Raw genomic sequence first — 20,887 nt, 5'->3', positions numbered from 1 at the left:
ATGCCAATACAAGAGAGTTCACTTTTTGCAATTTCAGTTAAATCATTTAATTATAAAATCATTTAAAAAAATTGTTTTTTTTTCAGACTAGGAGAAAATAAGAGAGTTTACTATAATGAATTTTATTACATCATGCATACACGCAGCAACATAAACATATATGTTAGGTAAGCATGTCTCTCTTTATAAGATGGCAATGGGAACTGTATACCTTGTTGACAGTAGTTTCTCTGCTCAAAGTAACCCCCATATGTTTCAAAAGGAACTTGTTTATGATACGCTGAATAGATGCTCTTGTCCAACAACCATTATCATGCATAATCAACTTAGAAGTCATTTCTTGCTGACCTTTTCCATCTTGGCAAAGAATCAGGGCAGAAAATTCAACAAACGAGAGCAATGACCTATAAGCACTATGCCTTAAGATCAATTCTTCAGAAGACATGTCATATACACAATGTGATAAAATGACCAATGCATGATCCTCATGAATAGTATAGAAGAAATTGACGCAAATCTTTTCATAAGCATTTATTATAGTGTCATAATCAAGGCTACCCAATTCAGCAGCAGAAGTTGCGTTCAAGTCACGAACAAGTTTTGCCTGCATTCCAATCACGAATTAAGAAAATAGATACAATTGGGATTCAGAAATCAATTAGGATCAATCAGAAGCAATACTCAAATACAATACCATGGACAGGATAGTAGGATCAGCTTCCGCAAGAGAATCAAGAAGATGACAAATAGACAGCCGCATCTCCAATTCAACCGAAGCAAGTAGGGGGGAAACTGCCGTCAAAACCTTTTTAGTACTGTCGCTTCCTAACGCTGGAACAATTTCTTGAATGACTTGCACAGCTTCAGAACACAGATCTGCAAGAAATTACAGAATTTCAAAGAACAAGCAAAGATTGATGATGGAAACTACCAAAATTTAAATTTCCAGAGTTATACTTACGAGTAACTTTAGCTTTCTTTGCTACGAATGGGAGCAAAACATCTACAAATTTTCTTGCTAGCAACGGGTCCTTTATATACTTCGATAATAACTTGAAAATTCTTATGTCCCTCTCCCCAGGACATTTGACCAATTTCCTGGTACAGAAAAATGATGTCATAAAGGGGACTTTCCAATCTCGGCAAGTCTAAAAAAGGACTGCCTCAAAAATAAGTTTCTCCTTTTTCCAAGAAATACTAATTTAACAAAAAATTAAACTTCTTCATATACACATGAGATATATTTGGAGTGGCAGGTGCCGACTCCAACAAGAGCTCACAGAATTGTTTCTAAACTAGAATTGTAAAGTTATCATCTTATCTTGAATCATAAACTGACTTAATTACAAAGAAGACCATACATACCTCTTTGTTGCACTATCACTTTGAAAAAGGCAATGCAAGCTGCAGATAAGTGCCTCCAGGTTTGGAAGTAAAACTCTTTTTGTACTAGCATCTTCATCACCCAACTCACTATCAAGATTCAACAGGTTCTCAACGAACTTAAGAACACATGAGACAATAGCTTCAGAAGCTGACTTAATACTCAGCATTGAAAATATATCACGAACAAGATTCTTTTCCCTACTCAAGAGTGATACAAGCCTGTGGCTTCTACTCATAGCTACAAAGCAAGAGAACAGCGAACTTGGTTTCTCACTGCTGGAACCTTCCTGTTTGAAACCATCAACTAAAGGTTTCACAGATGTAAAGAATAGGTCCCAGAACTCACAACCAAATTCGTAATCTTCATACTTGTCAAGGAAAAGAGAGATGATTTTCAGGCATAGAGACCTTAAATCTTTGAACTGCTTCACAGTGTTGCTTGTCTGCATGTTGGCTTTTCATCAGTAAGTTGCCATATAACCATCTACAACTGAGCTAAAAGAAGTAAAGGATTTCCCTTGAACTCTTATTCCATTAGCTTAAAATGTAAGGCAGAAATAGAATGTATTGGATTTGAGGATGCTATTCTAAAAATTGGTGAGAAGCAAGCAACTAAACTCAAACAAGGAAGATAACTAAATGTAGGGAAGATAAAAAGCTTCTGTAGCAAAGGGGAAAATTATAATAACAATATTTGTGGTTGATAAGTAAAAATTAAAAATATTGTAACAGCATTTTCCCTATTTATTTTCGATTAGGGTAGTCGATATCAATCAACTATAACACCAAAGAGTTTAATAACACTTGAGATTCAACATTATGCATGATAAACACAGTACCGTGACATGACTTGCTGGTGCACTGTCTTTATTGAATAAAGTTAGGTCAGCACCAGAATGATCATCGCGTGAGGATAATCCATCGCACTTTGCAGCGTCAATACTTGATGTGCAGCTTCCCAATACCCGAACAACACATCCCATTAATAGATCAAGAAAAGGTCTGATGTGGAATTCATCAAAAACTCCTAGGATATCTTCAATCACATGCATAAAACCGTATCGCTTCTTCCAAGACAGGGCTGTGATATTATCCACGGTGAAATACTTTAAGAAACTAAATCCTTGAAATTGATCCATAGAATTTTCGGGTGAACTATCAGTATCTTCAGAACTAATTTGCAATGGCTTTATCAACAATGCGAAGAAAAGTGGAAGCTCCAAAACATCAAGTTCAGCAATGAAACCAAGCACTGCCTTTCTGTGATGAACACTTGCATTCTGCATAAAAAGTGACATTATACTAGGTAATTAAGGATGTGATGATGAAAACTTAGGAAGAAAAGGTGATGTTGAAAACCCTGCCAATGTAAACAAATTAGTGCAAAAGAATAATTATCTTATAATTCAACTTTCATATACCTTTCGAGAGGCAAGTGTCTTCAATTTCCTAACTTTTGGCATTAGAAGGCGGATAACTATAGGCACAACATAAGGTCTGTGCTGTTCTTCAATTAAATTAGATTCTTTTGACAAACTCCAAGTAGTCAGTTCTTCTCGCAGATATCTAACACTAATCAAGTTCCTCAGATGCTGATCATAGGGAAGCAAGAAATCCTCCTTCCAAATTAACAGGCAATCAAGAACCTTCATCTGTATTTCAGCATCATTTTCATCCAGAAGCCTAACAGAAACATCAAAATATTTAAGTAAATAAGAACTCACTGCACTCGAACTGAGACTAAAAAAAGAAAAGAACAACTAATACAACAAGCATAGATGAGCCCTAAGTAAAAAATACAACCCGTCATCCAAACACTGCACCAACCTATTTTGCAGAACTTCTCTAAGAAATTGACTCTGATAAAAAGACCTAGGGTTGCGCATTATTTTCAGCAAGTTTAACCATTCCTTAAGGACACCCTTCCACTCTCTGCCTTTACAAGCACGTGAATCGAATAATCCCACACTGCAATACCAAATGAAAAAGGCAAACCAACTTTTAATGAGATAGTTCACTTGAACCTTTACAAGCACATGAAGTAGGCAAGTAAGTATCACCAACAAAAGACACAAGAACCAGCAGAATGCTACCTTATAAGATCATCGAGATTATAGCCCAGAAACTTTAAGAACAAAGACATAAACTGTTGAGAATGGGATTCAACAACATTTGGAATCTTTTGCAAGGATTGGAGCAACAAGGATAATACTGTTGCATATGGAGTGCTATCTGATTCCGGAGTAACAAAAGAATAAAAATTCTGTACAAGATCTGGAAAATAAAACCACATCAAAACAATAAACTTCCAACGGAACTCAGTTTGAAGGGAGATAAACTAAGAAAATAATAGCTTTGTTGCTCTAAAGCATGCACCATAGACCAGACCCTGAGTCAAGATAAGAAACTATCACTAGAACAAAATAAACAAACTAATAAATGATAATAGCATAAACAAAAGTCCGGTTCCAAGCGGGTAGGGTGCTACTAAAGTCACACCCAGGGAGAGAAGCCACCTTTGGTTGCCCCCTCCTTCCCTTTTATTTGCTCATAAGAAATTATAATAGCAAAAATACTATTGTCACATACCACTTAACTCATCATGTAACTTAGACTTCCCCCGGTCTTGTTCTTTAGATGTATGAAATATCGATTGGTACTGCTCAAGACAAGAAATAAATTCATCCCATACAACTTGAATATGCTGGCTCAACAAAACTGCAAGGCATTCCAATGCCGGATTCCAAAGATAGCTAAAGCGGTTATTCAATACACCAATTATCCCATTTAAGACAAGGGGCACATAGGCTCGAGGTACTCTGCCAGCAGGAAGACCCATCTGTATTCTGGAAATCCATAGGATAACTTTCCGGCTTGTAGAAATTGAAAGAGAAGTTTCCTCGATTGAGAGAAGTAAATGGAGAACCTGACATTTGAAGGAAAATCAACCCAAGATTTCATAGTCAGAGCACGGTGTCAAACAACAGAAGCAGCAAGAATATAGAGAAACATACATTAATGCCCTGACCATCCACATGGGATCCCTGAGCAACTTCAGATTTTGTTTTCTTCCCAACTGCTTGATCATTTGTAGAATCTACAGATCTCAGAGGTTCATAGTGGCACAATATTCTAAGAGTTGATAAGCGTAACCCCTTGTTAGAGTCGCGCAAATTATCAGCAAATATCATTACTGCATCCACAGCCTTCTCCACAGAAAGTTCTGGATGATACTTCCTATTGCTACTGTGTGCTTCCACTGTAGGCCTGAGATTGTTACAGTAGCAGAAAGTTAAAGCAGAGTTTTTAAACATAGACAAGAACCTATAGATATTAAAATTGGCCAATAATAAGAAACAAACTCATGATGTATGTAACAATTGACATACAGGTCAACTTACCCATAGACAATATCCAAATAATCAGCTACAGCAGACAATACTTGTGCAGATGATATGTATTTTTTTGCCAGATACAAAAATTTGCTTGTCTCTTCAGGCTGGGATTCTTTACCATGACGTGATTTGTTATAAGAACTCAAAGCAGCACCAATTACGCTTTGCCATGTTTGTTTAGGAAGACCTGCTACGGAGCCTGAAAAAATAACAAAGATTAATACACTGATGAGTCTCATTAAGTGCATCAACTCTTAATGCAAAAAACCAAGAGAGACATATTATATACTGTCATTACAGAGACATGGGAAAGTTATACCAGGGTTCAAAGTGAGCAACAAATTACATCCAAATGATAGAGAAGGTGTCATACCTGCTTCAATCATCAGTAGCCGATCAAGTGCATCAATCAAATCTATTAAATAGGATGACATCTCAGGGATATCAATCATACGGGGATAGCAGCTAATCATTCCCCACAGCAAAGCTAACTCAGTCTCATGAATATGACTACATGATGGATCCCCATGCACAATATTATTTATTGCCCCAATCCAATAGCAGATAGCTTCCTGCAAAAAACTCTGAATCTTTGAAGACACTTCTCCAAATGTGCTGCCTGAGAAGTTGGACCCTTGCACTTTTGCTTCCATTATTTCACAAAAGGACAGTAATAGAAATAAAACCTCTTCTTTTGAAGTCTCTATCAAATCACTCAACGCACTGAAAGTCCAATCAGAAAGGTCAAGACCGTCCGAGAAAACAAACCATATCGCATACCAGAATTCTTTTTTTTTGTAAGTATATATCGCATACCAGAAATAACAAACATATAACATTACCTCAAGATGTTTACTCTGAAAATATATAATATGCAAGGGTCCTTTTGTAGTAGTTCTCTAATAAAATTCAGCAAGCTGCAACATAAGCCTAACCAATGTCAAAACTATTTTCTTATACAAGTAAAAATGTGCCAATAATGGGGAAAAACAAGGGAGAAAATATGTGCCAGACAAGTATGTTTTACCTTGAGTTCCTTAGCCTAAATACAGGAGCCCACTGCAATGAACAGTCAGAGATGGCTGGCATGTTATTTTTATTGTGGAGGCCATTCAGAATACATAACATCAATTCCAGAATCTTATCAACGGCCTCTGTTTGATGCTTCTCTGCCTTCATAATGCCAGAAGACATGACAATATTTTGCATAAGAAACCCCGCATGTTCAAGCAATGACTGGTAATCTGTTCAACATCATAGCAGTTTCGCTTGGAATATAAGAACTAAATAAATATGCAGCAAACAAACAGGTAAAATAAAAGGTGTGGCTGTAAAACAAGCCAAGCTCAGCTAATGAGCAGTTGGGTGAAATAATGATCACAGAACTCACTAATCAGTTGAAAAAACTAAAGGAACCAATCTTTAATAGCCTATTATCAGCTCCAATCAATGTCTAACTTGAAAAGCCAATCTACTTGAGCTCAACTAAAAAACACTTTCAAGAAAAGAAGATTTAAATTTTTTTCTTATCATATTTGAGATTATTCACATGGACTTACATCTGATCTTGAGCAGTGGACTAGCTTGTTTAACGCTGTTCCCAAAAAAAAAAGAAAAGTAAATCCAGATAATTTATGACTCACCATAAACCATTTGCCCGTTATGAATCTGAACGATGGAAATAAGTAGCGACAGGAGGTTACTTAAATGCAAAATGGATCCACCAATTACACAGTTAGTAATTTTTTTATATAAGTATTTCAACATAAAATCCAACTCCTTTGCCTCTATATCCTCACAGAGTCTTTGAAAAGCAGAAATAACAACTTCAAGAACAGCCTCTGAACCTGCAGGAGGGGGGGAGGGGGCAGACATAGAAAGGCTTAGAACCATAAGGTATCACAACGCATAGAGCAAGTTAAAATTCAACTAAAGTTAGCAAACAGGTTAATGCAGTATACATGTATTACAAGTGGAGGAGAAGAATAATTTAGATTTTCATAGTGAAGACTCGGAACCTGATTAGGCAAACAGAGAGAATGCAGGAAACCAAGGAAAATCGCTCAATAGAGGAAGACCAATCATCTACCAAAACTTCCCAGATAATTACATAGACACTATTATAGTTCCACTCCTACAATTTATACTCTCATCTCAATCACTCCAAAACACATTAATTGTGCAAATGATCTAACATTCTACTCCACAAGGCACACATATTGTTTACAAGCGCTGGTTTATGATCATGCTAACACCACAATAATTTCTCTCCAAATCAATAACTAAGTAACAGTAGAGAAATTCGCTCAAAAAGGACGCCAGAAGTAAAATGAGTTACCTTTTTTTGATAAGTGAAGTAAAATGAGTTACCTTATCTATCATAGCTTTTTTTAGACCATGAGACATGTTTAACCGCAGTGGTGTACATGTAGTTACAACCACTAAATAAGATGATATCCGTACTTCTACAAAGCAGTAGTATCTTCTAATTTCACTTCGACAAACACATCAATCGCCTCTCTTGTTATCAATACATACTTGAAAAATCTGAAAATCTTTAAGGCCAAATCTCTCATACATCAAGTTTGTTCAAACTTCAAGTGCATAAAACCCTACTCCATAAATTTGACAACTCAACTGAAATAAGAATCAATCCCAATTAAGCAGACCTAACTCCCTAAATCTTTTATCAACTACTCAGAGATGACCAAACTATTCTGTCTTATCTGAAACACCGCTCTCCACCACTTAGTGATCAGATACAATTTTCATCTGCTTCCGTCCAAGTTTGTTTTACAAATACTAAAGTTTTGTTAGAAAGTGCAGAAGGTGTGACCATAGTATATAAGCTATATACAAGAGAAGCACCTATCTAGAAGGAGAAAAAAATGCAAGTTATTTCAGCCCATCAACCCTTTTCAATCTTTGAAAGTGAATCACATCACTCCACCTTATTTCAGCCCATTGTGATCTTGGACGATTATTGCATGTGACCAACTAGCGAGAGTGAGTCCCATCTGTTCCTGATTCATGCCACCCAATTTCGAATGGTTATCTTCATTCTTTATGATATCTTTTCTAGCATTCCCACTTAAGAACTTGCATTGTTGCTTTTTACCAGTAAAGAAGAAGCATTATTAATGAGAACAAGGACTCGCATGTTATTGGGTGAACCTATGTAGTTGTTAGTGACAGAAGGTTCAGTAAATGATGCCACTAGTGTTTTTCAGTCTCTTTACCAATTAAAAAAAAAAAAAGCACTCCCACTTATCCATCTTAAGATTATATTTTAGTGAAAAATGTCTTATGCACATGTTTCTGACTAGCCCAACACGATCTCCTTAAAATAGTCTTGTAGTACTCATAAAACATTCATTTCAGTTTTACTACATCAAAATCCCTTTACTTTAACGGTATTCTATCACAGTATCACTCACCTATATTTGTCTAATAAGAAACCAAAGATTTCTTTTAAAAATGCAAAAGGCGTAGCCCAATACACAAAAAGTATATAAGAGTAAAACCTAACTACAAATAGAAAAAGAGATAAGAAAATGGGATCCTACTATCCAAGCATTCATTAGCAATAAGCAGAGTCTAAAATTTGTGTAACTTTGACAAATGCAATTTGTGGCTTCTAAATTATCTTCTTGAAAACCCTCCTCAACCGATTATCTTTTACACCTCATTCATAAGGCTAATGGAGCGGTAATCTTTAGCATTCATTACCCCACCTTTTTTAGTTATGAGAGGAATGAAAGTGGCACAAAGCTTTGTTCAAAATTACTGTTGGTATGAAAATCCAAATACCCTCGTGATGTCTTCACAAATTACATCCCAGCAAACTTGAAAAAAAACCATAGTAAAACCATCTAGGCTTGATGCTTTATAACAATCATACTTTTTACCACTTTGAGAGCCTCACACTCTACATATGGCCTCTCAAGCCACGTGAGCATCCCTTCCTCGATGGATTCAACTGCTAATACGTCAGCCTTGGGCCTCCAAGCAAACTGTTCAGAAAATAGATGCTCATGATACCACACACTATGAAACCTAATCTCCATTTTGATCAGAAGACACTGAATCATCAACCAAAAAGAGCTCAATATCATTGTTTCTCTTTTCAATTTATCCACCCAATACAAAACTTTGTAAGCTTATCACCCTCTCTTAACCATAGAGCCCTTGATTTCTACCTCCAAGACAGATCCTCCATTAAAATTATTTTTTCCTATATTAATAACAAATGGTTCTTCCTTAGTTTCTCTTCTTTAGATTATGCTCTCTCCTCTACCACACAATCCAAACTTTGTAACTTAACCAAAGACTTGATCATCCCAAGCCCTTAAGTTAATCTTTAAAGCCTTTAGTTTGTAGCCAAGATAAAGCTTGGAGTTTCTTGGAAATTGTAGAATGACCACCACTTAGGGCTGTAAGGAAATTGAACCGACCATCGCCGACGTGGACTAGCCACTAGAGTCTGGAACTGGCCGAAACCACTAGAGAACCAGTCGGCCAGCAGTATAAATTTAATGAAACCGATGTAGGCCTGTTCGATCCTGGTCTGAACCAAGCCCAAACCTCTGATCCGGCCAGTAATATATATATATATATATATCTTCTGTAAAATGACATCGTTTCACTTAAGTGAGTGAAATAGCATCGTTTTACACCTACCATTTACAAAAAAAAATTAAAATGAAACAACGTCGTTTGGTTTAATACACCAAACGGCATCATTTGGCTTTAAGGTTTAATACGTTGTTTGGAAGATGGTGCCTATAAGTAGGGCTGCAAATGGTCCGGTCCGGCGATGGACCGAATATTTACGGTCCATCATTTTTCCGGACCGGACCAGACCAAACACCCAAAGGGTTGTCCAGTCGGTCCGGCCTATTTTTTTTTTTAAATAATTACTAAAAAAAATTATTTAAAATACTAAATTAAATTAAATGACTTATTAATGTGGATTATGTAACAAACTCAATAAAAAAATATTTTATATGGTCAATGATAATAAATTAGATGAAAATTATATTATTAATTTATATAATTACTATATAATTAACTAATTGATATTATATATTAGTTAATTCATATAATATTAACAAGTGTTAATAACATATTTAAAATTTTATATTGTTAATAGTGATAGGTTAGATGAAGATATATATAAAATATTGTTAATTTATAGAATATTAACAAGTATTAATAATATATTTAAAAATTTATATTGTTAATTGTACAATTATTATATATAAAATATATTTTTTTTTTTCATTCGGTCTAGTCCGGTCCGAAAAAACCCTGGACCGTGGACCGGACTGAAAAGTTTCGATCCTCTAAAATGTGGACCGGACTGGACCAGTCTAAGTCTCGGTCCGGTCCGGTCCGGACCGAAACAGTCGGTCTGGTCAGTCCAACAGGACCGTTTATCACCCCTACCTATAAGTTTAATTTGGTGCACTTGGAATGAAAGGAATGGTCGCTGTTTTGATTTTAGGGAACGTTTAATGGGAGTGTTCAAGGATTTCTTCTTTCATACATTGTTACTTTGGGCTTCCGCTATTGTATTGAATGGGACTAGTTTTAATGACTTCTATGTTGTTTTTCACAGATCTTAGCTTGTAATTAGGTTCATCACTTGTATACTTCCTGTGTATTTGGGCCTTGCCTAATTATGTGGATCAATAAAATTCTTCTTATTAAAAACAAAAAAAAGGGTTTAATACCTTCGTGTCCCCCCACCCCTCCCTCTTCTTCTCCCCGATTGAACTTCTCTTAGAAGCTCTCTCACCTCTCTCATGCACAGCCACCGCCACTGCTAGTCTCTTTTCTCTCACGCCATGCAGCCTCTCCCTTCAACAGTCGGCGGCATCCATTCTAACCGGCCAAAACCAACCTCCCTCCCTTTCCCTATCCTCCGTTAACCTCTCCTCCGTCTCTCATCTTGTTGAGCTCTCTCATCTTGCCGCCAATGGAAAAATCTGGTACTTCAAGTGGTTTATTGTGTTGGGTTTTGTTTTGTGGGTTTCTTGGTGTCTGGTGATGGCCGACCCCAAACCGCCGAACCGATCGGTACCGACCATCAGATTCAGGCCGGTTCTCTCTCTCTCTCTCTCTCTCTCTCTCTCTCTCTCTATCAGCCGGTTTCAGTCAGTACGACAATCTTAAAAACATGTCGGTGTGGTTTCGGTTTTGGACCAAAACTGCACCGATACGTTCAGTTTTCAGCCCTACCACCACTATCTAACCCTGTCAACAAAACATTACCCAATCCCCTAAACTTGTTATATAACACATTAGCACTTGTACTTATCATATTTACATAAGAGGCAAATACACAAAAATTAAAATTAAAAAAAAAAAACACATTTGAAGCAATCCTTTTCTCTATACAATGATTGTGAACACCTCTTCATTTAAGTAAAATGTTTTTGTCTTCTATCTAAATATTGAAAATCAATAAGTTTCTGCTTTTAATCCAGTAATTTCAAATGCTAATTTTTTTTTTATCTAGCTGCTTTGTTTTTTAAGATTTTTGTATCTCTTCCTTCTTCTCCCTACTTGGGTGTATCATTTACTTATCAAAAAGTTGGGTGTATTATTTTATATACTTGGACTTCACTTTAAATAAGATTCCATCACTTGTCAAGGATTTATTTAAAATGCTTATAGCTAGCTCATGCCCCGAGCACATGTACTTGATTTGTGGATTGTGAAGATCAAAACCCTTGATCTTTAATGTTGGCCCAAATACCCTAATAAAGTCATCATGCATGTCAAAAATCAAATGTGTTTCACTAGCTACCAAATCCTTAAACTCAGGTTTCTCTTTACAGATGGAATAACTAATGACAGCCAATCAGCTTGATACTTAGTGAGCACGATAGACAAGGCCAGAACTAGAAATCAAATGAGTTTTTCAAAACACAAGATCAAAACAGAGTTTCAAAAGTGGAGTAAAAATGGTGCAAAGTATACAGAGCTCCCCTCACACACCCAAGTACAGGCACATAAATGTGTGGATAAATATTAGACTAATTATAATTCTGCTGTGTAATTGTAAACTGACATTTCATACTTACAAAAGTATCTAAAGTGGAGTTTACACTATAATCAATTCAAAAAATGTCTTCCATTGGGTGTATATTTTAAGGCAATGTCTATTAGGGATATTATCAATAAAGAAGCAGGCTGGATAGAAAGAAATTATAACTAAACTCACACACACGTGCAACGTAAGTATGCATCTCTCTATAGCATCATCTTTACAATTGTAAAGCACATGGATTATATTTTACACAATAATCGGTTCTAACATGATAGAATCATAACATATTTAGGGAAGAAACGAAAGTAAATTGTCACAAGAATTCATGGGATTATGAATATTATAAATTTGCAATAAAATAGACCAGCGAAATATATGCAAGAAATTTCATTTCTCAATACCCAAGATAGCACTGTCCATCAATAGCCGCGATACTCGTTCTGCTCTTGAATGGAACCTTGATGAGGCCCCTCTCATGACATAACATAGTAAAGCACTGACACCAAGTTTTCTTGTAGGCAACGGTTTCTTCACAACTTCACTCATTATCCTTTTAATACCTGTTAAAATCCCACGCAAACCCCATCAATAATCCTCAAAATAACTCAAACCTAATTGATTGCAGCTCTGGCTATGCTATATACCAATAACATGAGGTCATCTACATGCATACTATTTACCAATTTGGGGCATAGTCCTCCTTTCAAAAATATAAAAACTAAAAAAGGTAATCGACATGCATACCATTTACCAATCTACAACAGTCAAGTAACAAAAGGAGATATACACATGCAATCTGTTCATTCAGCCTACAATAAAAGTTAATCAACTAACCCTGCTCCAACTCCTTGATGGCATAGCTGCACCAATGTGCTGCAATAGCTTGAAACATGTGCAAAACTATGCAAGCCACACACACACACATACACAAATGAAGAACAAGGCAGGGTGGATGAAAAAATGGAGGGTAAAGCATCATGAAAATTATTAGATAAAATCAACTCAGCATTCATATGGTACCCAGATCCAAAAATAAATAAAAGAACATTCTAGAAGTGCTGTCACCATATGAAAAGAATGCATCAACATGAAAATTGGATGCACCACATCTGAAAACTCTTGAAAATGACCATGTTCTTGTGCACAAGAAAAAAAAGGCCACAGAAGATGCAATGAACACACTATCCAGAAATATAATTAACCAATAATTTTATTCCAAACCACATTGCATAGAAAAGGAAAAATATGACCTACACCAACTGGTTTTGTAGCTATGAACCAACTCAAATGGATACTAATTACTGTTGAAGGATGGGTTTAAAATCTAATTAGGGCACGATATGTGACCAGCCCTTGAAAACAGCTTTCCCAACATTGTTTAGCCTCTGTAAGGATGCATCCGTGGCAAAACTTTTGCAGATACCTGAGAATGGACCCCAATGGAATATCACTTTTATTAGAGCAGCAAATGATTGATAAGTGGACCTTGGAGGTCAAGCCTTTCTACTACGCGCTCTTCCCAAGATGGCCCCATTCCCCCTGAATGGAGATTTGGGAAAATAAGGCACCATCAAGAATAGCATTATTTCTTTGGTTGGCAGCGTCATGGAAGATAAGATCTAAAGGTAGATAGCTTGAGGAAGAAGAAAGTCATAGTAATGGACTGGTGTTGTAAATGTGCGAAGGGTGGTTAAAGCATCAATCATCTCCTGCTTCACTGCAAGGCGGCTAGGGATTTATGGGCTCAATATTTCATTGTATTAGAATTGAGTAGGTAACGACCTCAAACAATGGTAGATTTGATAGCTTGTTGGTGAAGTCCCATTAGTAGCCATATAAATTTGGTAGTTTGAAGGATGCTACATTTTGTGTTTGATATGGTGTGTTTGGCAAGAACACACCATATTGAAGATTGGAAGGATGCTTAGACTTTTGAAGATTGGAAGGATAGCGTTTGAGCTAAGAGTCATTATGCTTAATTCCTTTTATGTTTGGATGACAGCATACGATATTTTCCCCCCTCTAGCTTTTTAGATTTTATGAAATTGCATTCAATGGTATACTTTCTACAAAAGTTCATGCAATAGTAAATTCACCCACAAAGATCTTGAATTTTTCCACAACTCTTCTTCTATCCCACATCAACTATACACCTCCCAAACAGCCAATTGAATCCAAGCAACACGAATCTACATGTTGGCTACTCCAATGTATGATATTTGGAGTCATGTTCTCCACTCTAGAGAGCCCTAATCCCTTCGTACGAGTTCAACTTGCAGTTACACTATTTACATCATAATTAACGGAACAAGTGAACCTCTTTAACTCTCTTTGAAGCGTCGAGACATCAACAAGCAATTCCATGAGCTCCTCCGCACCCTTCACATAAAACCCCAACCACATGACATAAAGTTTTTATTTCTCTCCATACCAATCAGAGATTCCCGACCTCCCACTTTCCAAAGGATAGACCTAGCAAGAGTGTAACGCCCCAATGGAAGGCCCAAACCACATAACCTATACTCCAAAAGGATTAGTCAATGATACAATTGGAGCCCCACTAGAACCTTATAAAGAGCAAGAACTTCTCCTTCCCAAGCAATGTGGGATCCCATACACCAACTACACTTATCCATATCATATGAGGTATCACTTAGTGATACCTCATATGATATGGATAAGGGTAGTTGGTGTGATACCTCATATGATATGGATAAGGGTAGTTGGTGTATGGGATCTCACATTGCTTGGGAATGAGAAGTTCTTGCTCTTTAAAAGGTTCTAGTGGGGCTCCAATTGTATCATTGACTAGTCCTTTTGGAGTATAGGCCATGTGGTTTGGGCCTTCCATTGGGGCGTTACAAATGGTATCAGAGCCTATCCCAACCAGAAATGTGGGATTTGAGCCATGCCACCTACAATGGACAGGCCCGACGAGGACATCGGAAATTTAAGGGGGGTAGATTGTGATACCTCATATGATATGGATAAGGGTAGTTGGTGTATGAGATCCCACATTGCTTGGGAAGGAGAAGTTCTTGCTCTTTATAAGGTTCTAGTGGGGCTCCAATTGTATCATTGACTAGTCCTTTTGGAGTATAGGTCATGTGGTTTGGGCCTTCCATTGGGGCGTTACAAAGAGGCTCACAACACAAGGGTACCTCTAGTTCCCTATATTTTCCAGAGAATAACATAAATCTGCCAATTCAAACAGTTGTTACAAAGGTTCCCCCATATTTCTTGAGTCCTCCCAGACACACAAGATCTAATGGGTGCAGGGCCCCATACCTAGCCCACCTGGCACATCTATTGGCCCCGCTAGGGCCAGAGCAGGCAACCAACCCACCCCGAGGACAAGGGTGGACAAAGTTAAGACTTAATTCTAACATACGGGTGGGTTGCGAGCAGGTATCCCGCCCGCCGGCCCAACAAATAAAAACCAAAAAAAACACTAACAAACACACGCCAATCGGCAGCCACCTTCTTCCTTTCTCCTTCTCCACTTCCTCTTCAATTTCTTCCTCTTCTTCTTCCCCTTCTACTACTCCTCCGCTTCCATTTCCCCTTCCCCTTTCTCTTCATCTTTTTTCTTCTTCATAGTCACAAACCCATGGTAATGGGTATCTACATAGAGAAGACCCACGACCATGACCGTGGGTCTAGAGCTTCGAATCTTTTGGAAAACAATCACCACTAAGGATATCAACCATTTCACTTTTAGTTTTCCCGTAGACAATGGCCAACAACCCCCCAGAGCACTCAGTGACATGAATCCCTAGCGCGCAAACCCCTAAAAACAAAAAAAAAAATCTTTATTTCAAAAACAAACTTTGCTTCTATGAACAAATTGACTTATCACCCTATTGGAAAAGACAAGTGCTTTGATACCAAAACTGAATTTGAAGACCATTGTATACTATATTTGCATGGAAAAAAGGTACAAAAACGTGGTTACCTAGGACGAGAATCATCAGAAATCCTTGAAACATAAACAAAAGGTTATTATAAGTTTTTCCCTCACAATAATATTGCTACCAACACCATGCCATTTACAAACATATATTTTCAATAATTTAGTTATTCACACAAGTCCTTACTGAAGACCACATTAAAAAGTTCCCTAGTTCCCAAACAAGAAACTCGCAAGGATACAACAAAATAACAGTAATGACTGCAGAAATCAATTGAGCAATAATTCAAACATCAAAGGAAAAAAAGGTTCCTTTATATCCATGTAGTAAAACCAAGGGCTGGATTCCCCGAAGACAAAAATAAATAATAAAGCATGATCATACCATACTGCAACTGCTCATCTGGCGCATTCCTAAGCAAGAATGATAATGCCTCTGCTATAAATTCTTGAACATAATCCTTGGGATAAAATCGTAGTTTTACCGTCACCCTGACAAAATTTGAGAAAAATATGTAAGTAAATATCTTTGCTCATGCATAGGTAAATAAATATGAATGGCGAACATGTATCAGCTAATACCTGATATTAACATTATAGGAATATATCAAAGCATCTGTTCAATTTACCTAATAGTTCAATTCAAACTTAATTTCCATTTCAAGTACTTATTCTGGTGATGACACGTCATGAAAAATTTTTTATCAGTAAACAAGAATTTTACCAATGATACACGGGACATATACAAGAACATAAGCATGAGTGTCGAGCAATGCAAGAAAATCGTGGCCTTTCAAGCCATTGAAATCTATTACCATCAACCAATCGAATAAAGTATTCAAAAAAGAGTTCTAAGCTCATCCATTGACCGCTCACAATCCTCAAAGAAAACTAGTAAATATTTTTTATAGTCATGTGCTATATATCTTTTTATACATAGTAAACCAGACCAGCTTTCTGAGAAAAAGAAGCCCGGGAAAAAATTAAAAGAGAAAATGATTTGGAGACCTAAAACTATCCACCCTTTTTTTTTTTTGGGAAAGGGAGGGGGGGATAAGTAAGATATTCAAACTAGCTCCTTCGGTTTGATTTAAATCTTTTAGGGCAGACATTTCATTCTCATATAGCATAGCATATCAATGCAGTTTACATAATTATTATAATTATGATTACATTACCTATAACCTCTCCAATTTGCAAGTGAGAGATTTTTCAGTAATTGCACAAGATGACAATTATACTGACAAAAGAAATCAGACTATGTGACAGCATGACAATGGTGGAATGGGCAGTGCTACCAATAGCAACAAATTATCAAAAGAGCAACCAATTACCTAGACCCACCCCAAAACTACCAAACACAGAAACATGTTTCATTTTTGTTTCAAAATGAGACGTTTCACTGCAAACCAAAATATATTTGTTTTGCTCTAACATAAATCTCAAATATTGTGGCATGAACAGTTTGCTTTCACAGAATCATTACAACAAAATTAATAAAATTCCTAAAGCAGCATTCAAAAGTACTTACTTGAGCAGATAAACAAGGTCTCGTATCAAATACTTCTGCAAATACATCATAATATATGACCACGATATAAATATCTGCATGTCAACAGCCACACTTGGAAAAGTTTAGATTGAGATTGAAGAAGCTATTTGAAAAAATTGGAAACAGAAAAAATATTGACAACTAAAGAACACTACAGAAACCATGGATTGGACCTGTTCGATAATCTCTGGCTCCCTATCAGCACCACTTTGTAGGAGAGACGCTAAAGAATCAGCAATCCTCGGCAGAAAGCTGTCAAAGACCACATACATGAGATACAAGTCATAAATGCGAAAAACTGTAAAGACATGGCATATGCAAGAATATGATAGTCTGACAAGGAAAATTTCAAAGCAATTTAAGAGGGTGTGAGGCTGGTGCATCTCCAACAATAATAGAGGCTAATTTCTCATTATGTACAATGTTAATAGTGCAGCAAATAGCAACCAATAGTGCAGGATTCTAAGGATAGAAGCCCCCAAGAATAATTTACTAAGAAAAAGAAAAAAAAGCCTGAGAATTAAATCCAGAAAGAAGGAACTCACGGGATAAAATCCACCAACAGATCTCTAGATAGAGCAGCAATTAACCTGCATGAGCATAATTTGGAACTCTCAACATATCTCATGTTAAAGAACAAAAGCATAAATAACTCATAAACAAACGAACAAAAAACAAAAAACAATACAAATTAAAAATTCCTTCTTAAATCACTAAACTCTTCTATAGTTCATAGTCACTCTTGAACGATCAAAATACAAATTATACATATTCTTTTTTTTAATAGGTAATAATAGAATTTATTCTAAGTAAATAGGCATAGCCCAAGTACACAGGATGTATACAAGTGAGTACACCTAGATACAAGCTATAGCAAAATTGAACTAAGGCTACAAATATTCCCATCCTTACAAGGTTCTTCACCCAAATTATACATATTCTACAGATATTCTATGATCACGATGTCAATTTATTATTATATCAGTTACAGCTTGCAAAGATTTTTACCAGGCTTAGTAGCCAGAAACAAAAAGTTAGTCAATATTCAGATACCTACATAAACTGATAGCATTGATCGCTAAAACATCATCAAAGAAGTATCATATCACTCATTCCTGACACCCTTCTAATTACTTTCCCTGACATGATGTTATTGGTATGAGGACAACCCAAGTTAATAACCAAGATACTCTACTTACTGAACCAGATTCAACTTATTACTGATTGATTTCCATTAAAATGTGCCGACATAAAAAAGGTAAAAAAAAAAAAAAGGACCATAGAGAAACACAAGCGACAGTATTCTATATGGGCATAAGAATTGTTTTACTGGAGGCTTACGAATTTGTTTCTGGGTGTAAGCCTCCATGACTTCCTTCAATCGGTTTCAAACTCTAACTAGGTATTTCTCTTGTACACGACCTGTGACTCAGGTCATGCCTAATGTTGCTATCATTAAAACTTTCAATTACTAACAAAAACAAAATACTTTTTTCTGAAACAGAAGCATTAGAATAAAACAACAAAAGCTTCAATAGATGTTTATCATACCCTATAGCGCACATAAATATCCAAAGATCAGTAAAGAAGGGATTATGAATTAGGTTAACATACCTAAGAATAGGCTCCAGAGATAGCCTTGCTTTCATATGTAAACTTGAGAGAAGTTTCGACACTATTAATTCCTTGTGCAATAGAACCAAAGGTAATGTTTGTACCAAGGGCATTATTTCCACATAAAATGAAATAAAATCCTCAGCAGTATTCAATTCCTGTACGTGATAATACAATCAAAAACGAAAACTTGGTATTAGTGGGGGAGGAGGAGGAGGAGGAGGAGGAGGGGAGAGAGAGAAGAGGGAAGAAAGAGGCAAGGCATACCCTCCATTCTATGAGGCAGTCCCGAAAAAAGGAGCCCTCTGCTGGCTCGGGTTTCACTTCGTCAAGACTTCTGTAAACATCGATTTCTATCTCTCCTACCCTCTGAGAGAACGTCTTGAACTGCACCCCACGCACGTGCACACACACGAAAACCAATTTAGTTAACCTTTATACTAAATTTTTTAAAATTAAAACAGTTATTCAATGATTATTTCAAATGAAAAACGATATTTTGCTTTCCATAGAATTCCATTTTTTGTTTATGGGGTTTACGGTTTAACTGTTTTGTAAAGGGTTTAAGGACTTACGACAAAACGGCGGCGCCCCGGGGATTTGTTGAGGGACTTCACAGCCTGAGCATGCGACATCGTCGCCATTACTTAGCGTTTCAGTTTCACAGACGCCCTGATTGACAGAGAGGAACCTGCGGCACAAGCTGCTGGGAGAGGGAGATGGAGAGGGAAATAAGTTTTGTGGTCTGTTAGACCGAGAACCACGACGTAAAGGAGTAAGACGAGGAAGAATCCGGCGTGGGCTTACCGAAATGGAGCGAGGTGGCAGTGGGTGCCTGGTTGGCGGGTTCTGGGTAGCCTGGCTGGTGCTCCGACGTTCCTTGGGGGTCAACTATGTGCTGAACGAAATCACACCGTGGCTGTTTGATTATTCACGGCAGAGGGAGGGGGAAAAATGACGGAGAGAAGAGGACTTACCAACGGTGTCCTCGAGTGATTTCGGCGAGAAGACAGTTTGGGTTTGTGTCAACGTTCTGATCTAGCTTCAAAACCCTAGCTTAAATACTCTCTTTCACATTATTCTTCAAGTAGGCTGCATACAGTTGGAAAGTGCGCTACCACCGCAAATAGCAGGGTTCTGTGGATTCTATGCTTGCTCACTTTATTTTGAAAATGAATATGCGGTATTTGTGTACTCAACACTATTTAAATCTTAATCTAAGACCTGTATATTATATTTTTATCTATAAGCTTTGTTTTATTTATGGTTTTTATAATTTTTTTAAAAAAATTTATTTTCATCAGTCACAATTCACCACTCTACGTTCTAAATCTCATGAAAAATATTTTCATATCCTATAAAAAACACTCGCACATTCTATGAAAAAACTATAGATACGGAATGTGAGAATAAATAGTGACTAGTGCATAATATATCCCAATTTTTTCAACACTAATTCTAATTATTAAAATTTAGTATTTATTATTATAATGATAATATGATATTTACATATAAAAAATTATTAATCTTTGTGACGCCTCAACCTCCGCTTAGGATGGAACAGAGACTTAAAGTTTCAGAATATGTAATACAAGATTACATACCTCAATTCGTGATAGTTAATATACAATGCATCCTAGTATGTAACTAGCAGTATGTACTAATCGTAGCGGATAGAAAGGTGAAAACAAAACTTATGTCAGAATAACTAAAATATCTTAATGCATTACTAATCATCATAAGTTCAAAGTCAAATCATAGCATAACTTAACAAAACTATATATTAAAGTCTTTAAAATTAAATTAATCGATTCATGCATTCTAGAGCATGAATGACTAGAGCTATAAACTTGATAATCAAATCTAGTCTCCTCTCGAAGTCGAGCTCCTCCTCAATCACTCAAATCCAATGCTCCATCTAATTCGTCCTACTCGTATCCTGACACAGGTTCTAGGGGTGATAAATGGTTCGA

At 36.6% G+C, this 20,887-nt stretch overlaps 1 protein-coding gene across 2 annotated transcripts in view; it reads right to left on the bottom strand.

The window, feature by feature from the left end:
* Nucleotides 1-20,046, bottom strand: part of LOC109022127 (small subunit processome component 20 homolog) — a 31,690-nt gene extending 11,644 nt beyond the window's left edge. Inside the window, exons 1-25 of one of the 2 annotated variants that reach the window (XM_019004936.2) lie at nucleotides 19,892-20,046; nucleotides 19,722-19,812; nucleotides 19,490-19,620; nucleotides 19,182-19,301; nucleotides 18,915-19,072; nucleotides 17,846-17,890; nucleotides 17,474-17,552; nucleotides 17,280-17,353; nucleotides 16,134-16,240; nucleotides 12,240-12,398; nucleotides 6,425-6,628; nucleotides 5,809-6,025; nucleotides 5,624-5,698; nucleotides 5,155-5,504; nucleotides 4,788-4,980; nucleotides 4,401-4,653; nucleotides 3,976-4,312; nucleotides 3,480-3,660; nucleotides 3,214-3,354; nucleotides 2,808-3,069; nucleotides 2,226-2,666; nucleotides 1,366-1,829; nucleotides 962-1,098; nucleotides 695-876; nucleotides 212-604 (exon numbers count right to left, since the gene is read on the bottom strand). In XM_019004936.2, the coding sequence (XP_018860481.2) occupies nucleotides 212-604; nucleotides 695-876; nucleotides 962-1,098; nucleotides 1,366-1,829; nucleotides 2,226-2,666; nucleotides 2,808-3,069; nucleotides 3,214-3,354; nucleotides 3,480-3,660; nucleotides 3,976-4,312; nucleotides 4,401-4,653; nucleotides 4,788-4,980; nucleotides 5,155-5,504; nucleotides 5,624-5,698; nucleotides 5,809-6,025; nucleotides 6,425-6,628; nucleotides 12,240-12,398; nucleotides 16,134-16,240; nucleotides 17,280-17,353; nucleotides 17,474-17,552; nucleotides 17,846-17,890; nucleotides 18,915-19,072; nucleotides 19,182-19,301; nucleotides 19,490-19,558 (4,641 nt within the window). In that variant the 5' untranslated portion in view covers nucleotides 19,559-19,620; nucleotides 19,722-19,812; nucleotides 19,892-20,046. The remainder of the gene's footprint in view (nucleotides 1-211; nucleotides 605-694; nucleotides 877-961; nucleotides 1,099-1,365; nucleotides 1,830-2,225; nucleotides 2,667-2,807; nucleotides 3,070-3,213; nucleotides 3,355-3,479; nucleotides 3,661-3,975; nucleotides 4,313-4,400; nucleotides 4,654-4,787; nucleotides 4,981-5,154; nucleotides 5,505-5,623; nucleotides 5,699-5,808; nucleotides 6,026-6,424; nucleotides 6,629-12,239; nucleotides 12,399-16,133; nucleotides 16,241-17,279; nucleotides 17,354-17,473; nucleotides 17,553-17,845; nucleotides 17,891-18,914; nucleotides 19,073-19,181; nucleotides 19,302-19,489; nucleotides 19,621-19,721; nucleotides 19,813-19,891) is intronic. The other variant, XM_019004943.2, reaches the window with a different exon arrangement.
* Between the last annotated feature and the right edge of the window lie 841 nt (nucleotides 20,047-20,887).

This window comes from Juglans regia, chromosome 5, assembly GCF_001411555.2.
Source record: "Juglans regia cultivar Chandler chromosome 5, Walnut 2.0, whole genome shotgun sequence".
In the NCBI taxonomy this organism is placed as follows: Eukaryota; Viridiplantae; Streptophyta; class Magnoliopsida; order Fagales; family Juglandaceae; genus Juglans; species Juglans regia.
The sequence above is the reverse complement of the archived record's forward strand: the minus strand, read 5'-3'. Positions and strand labels throughout refer to the sequence as shown.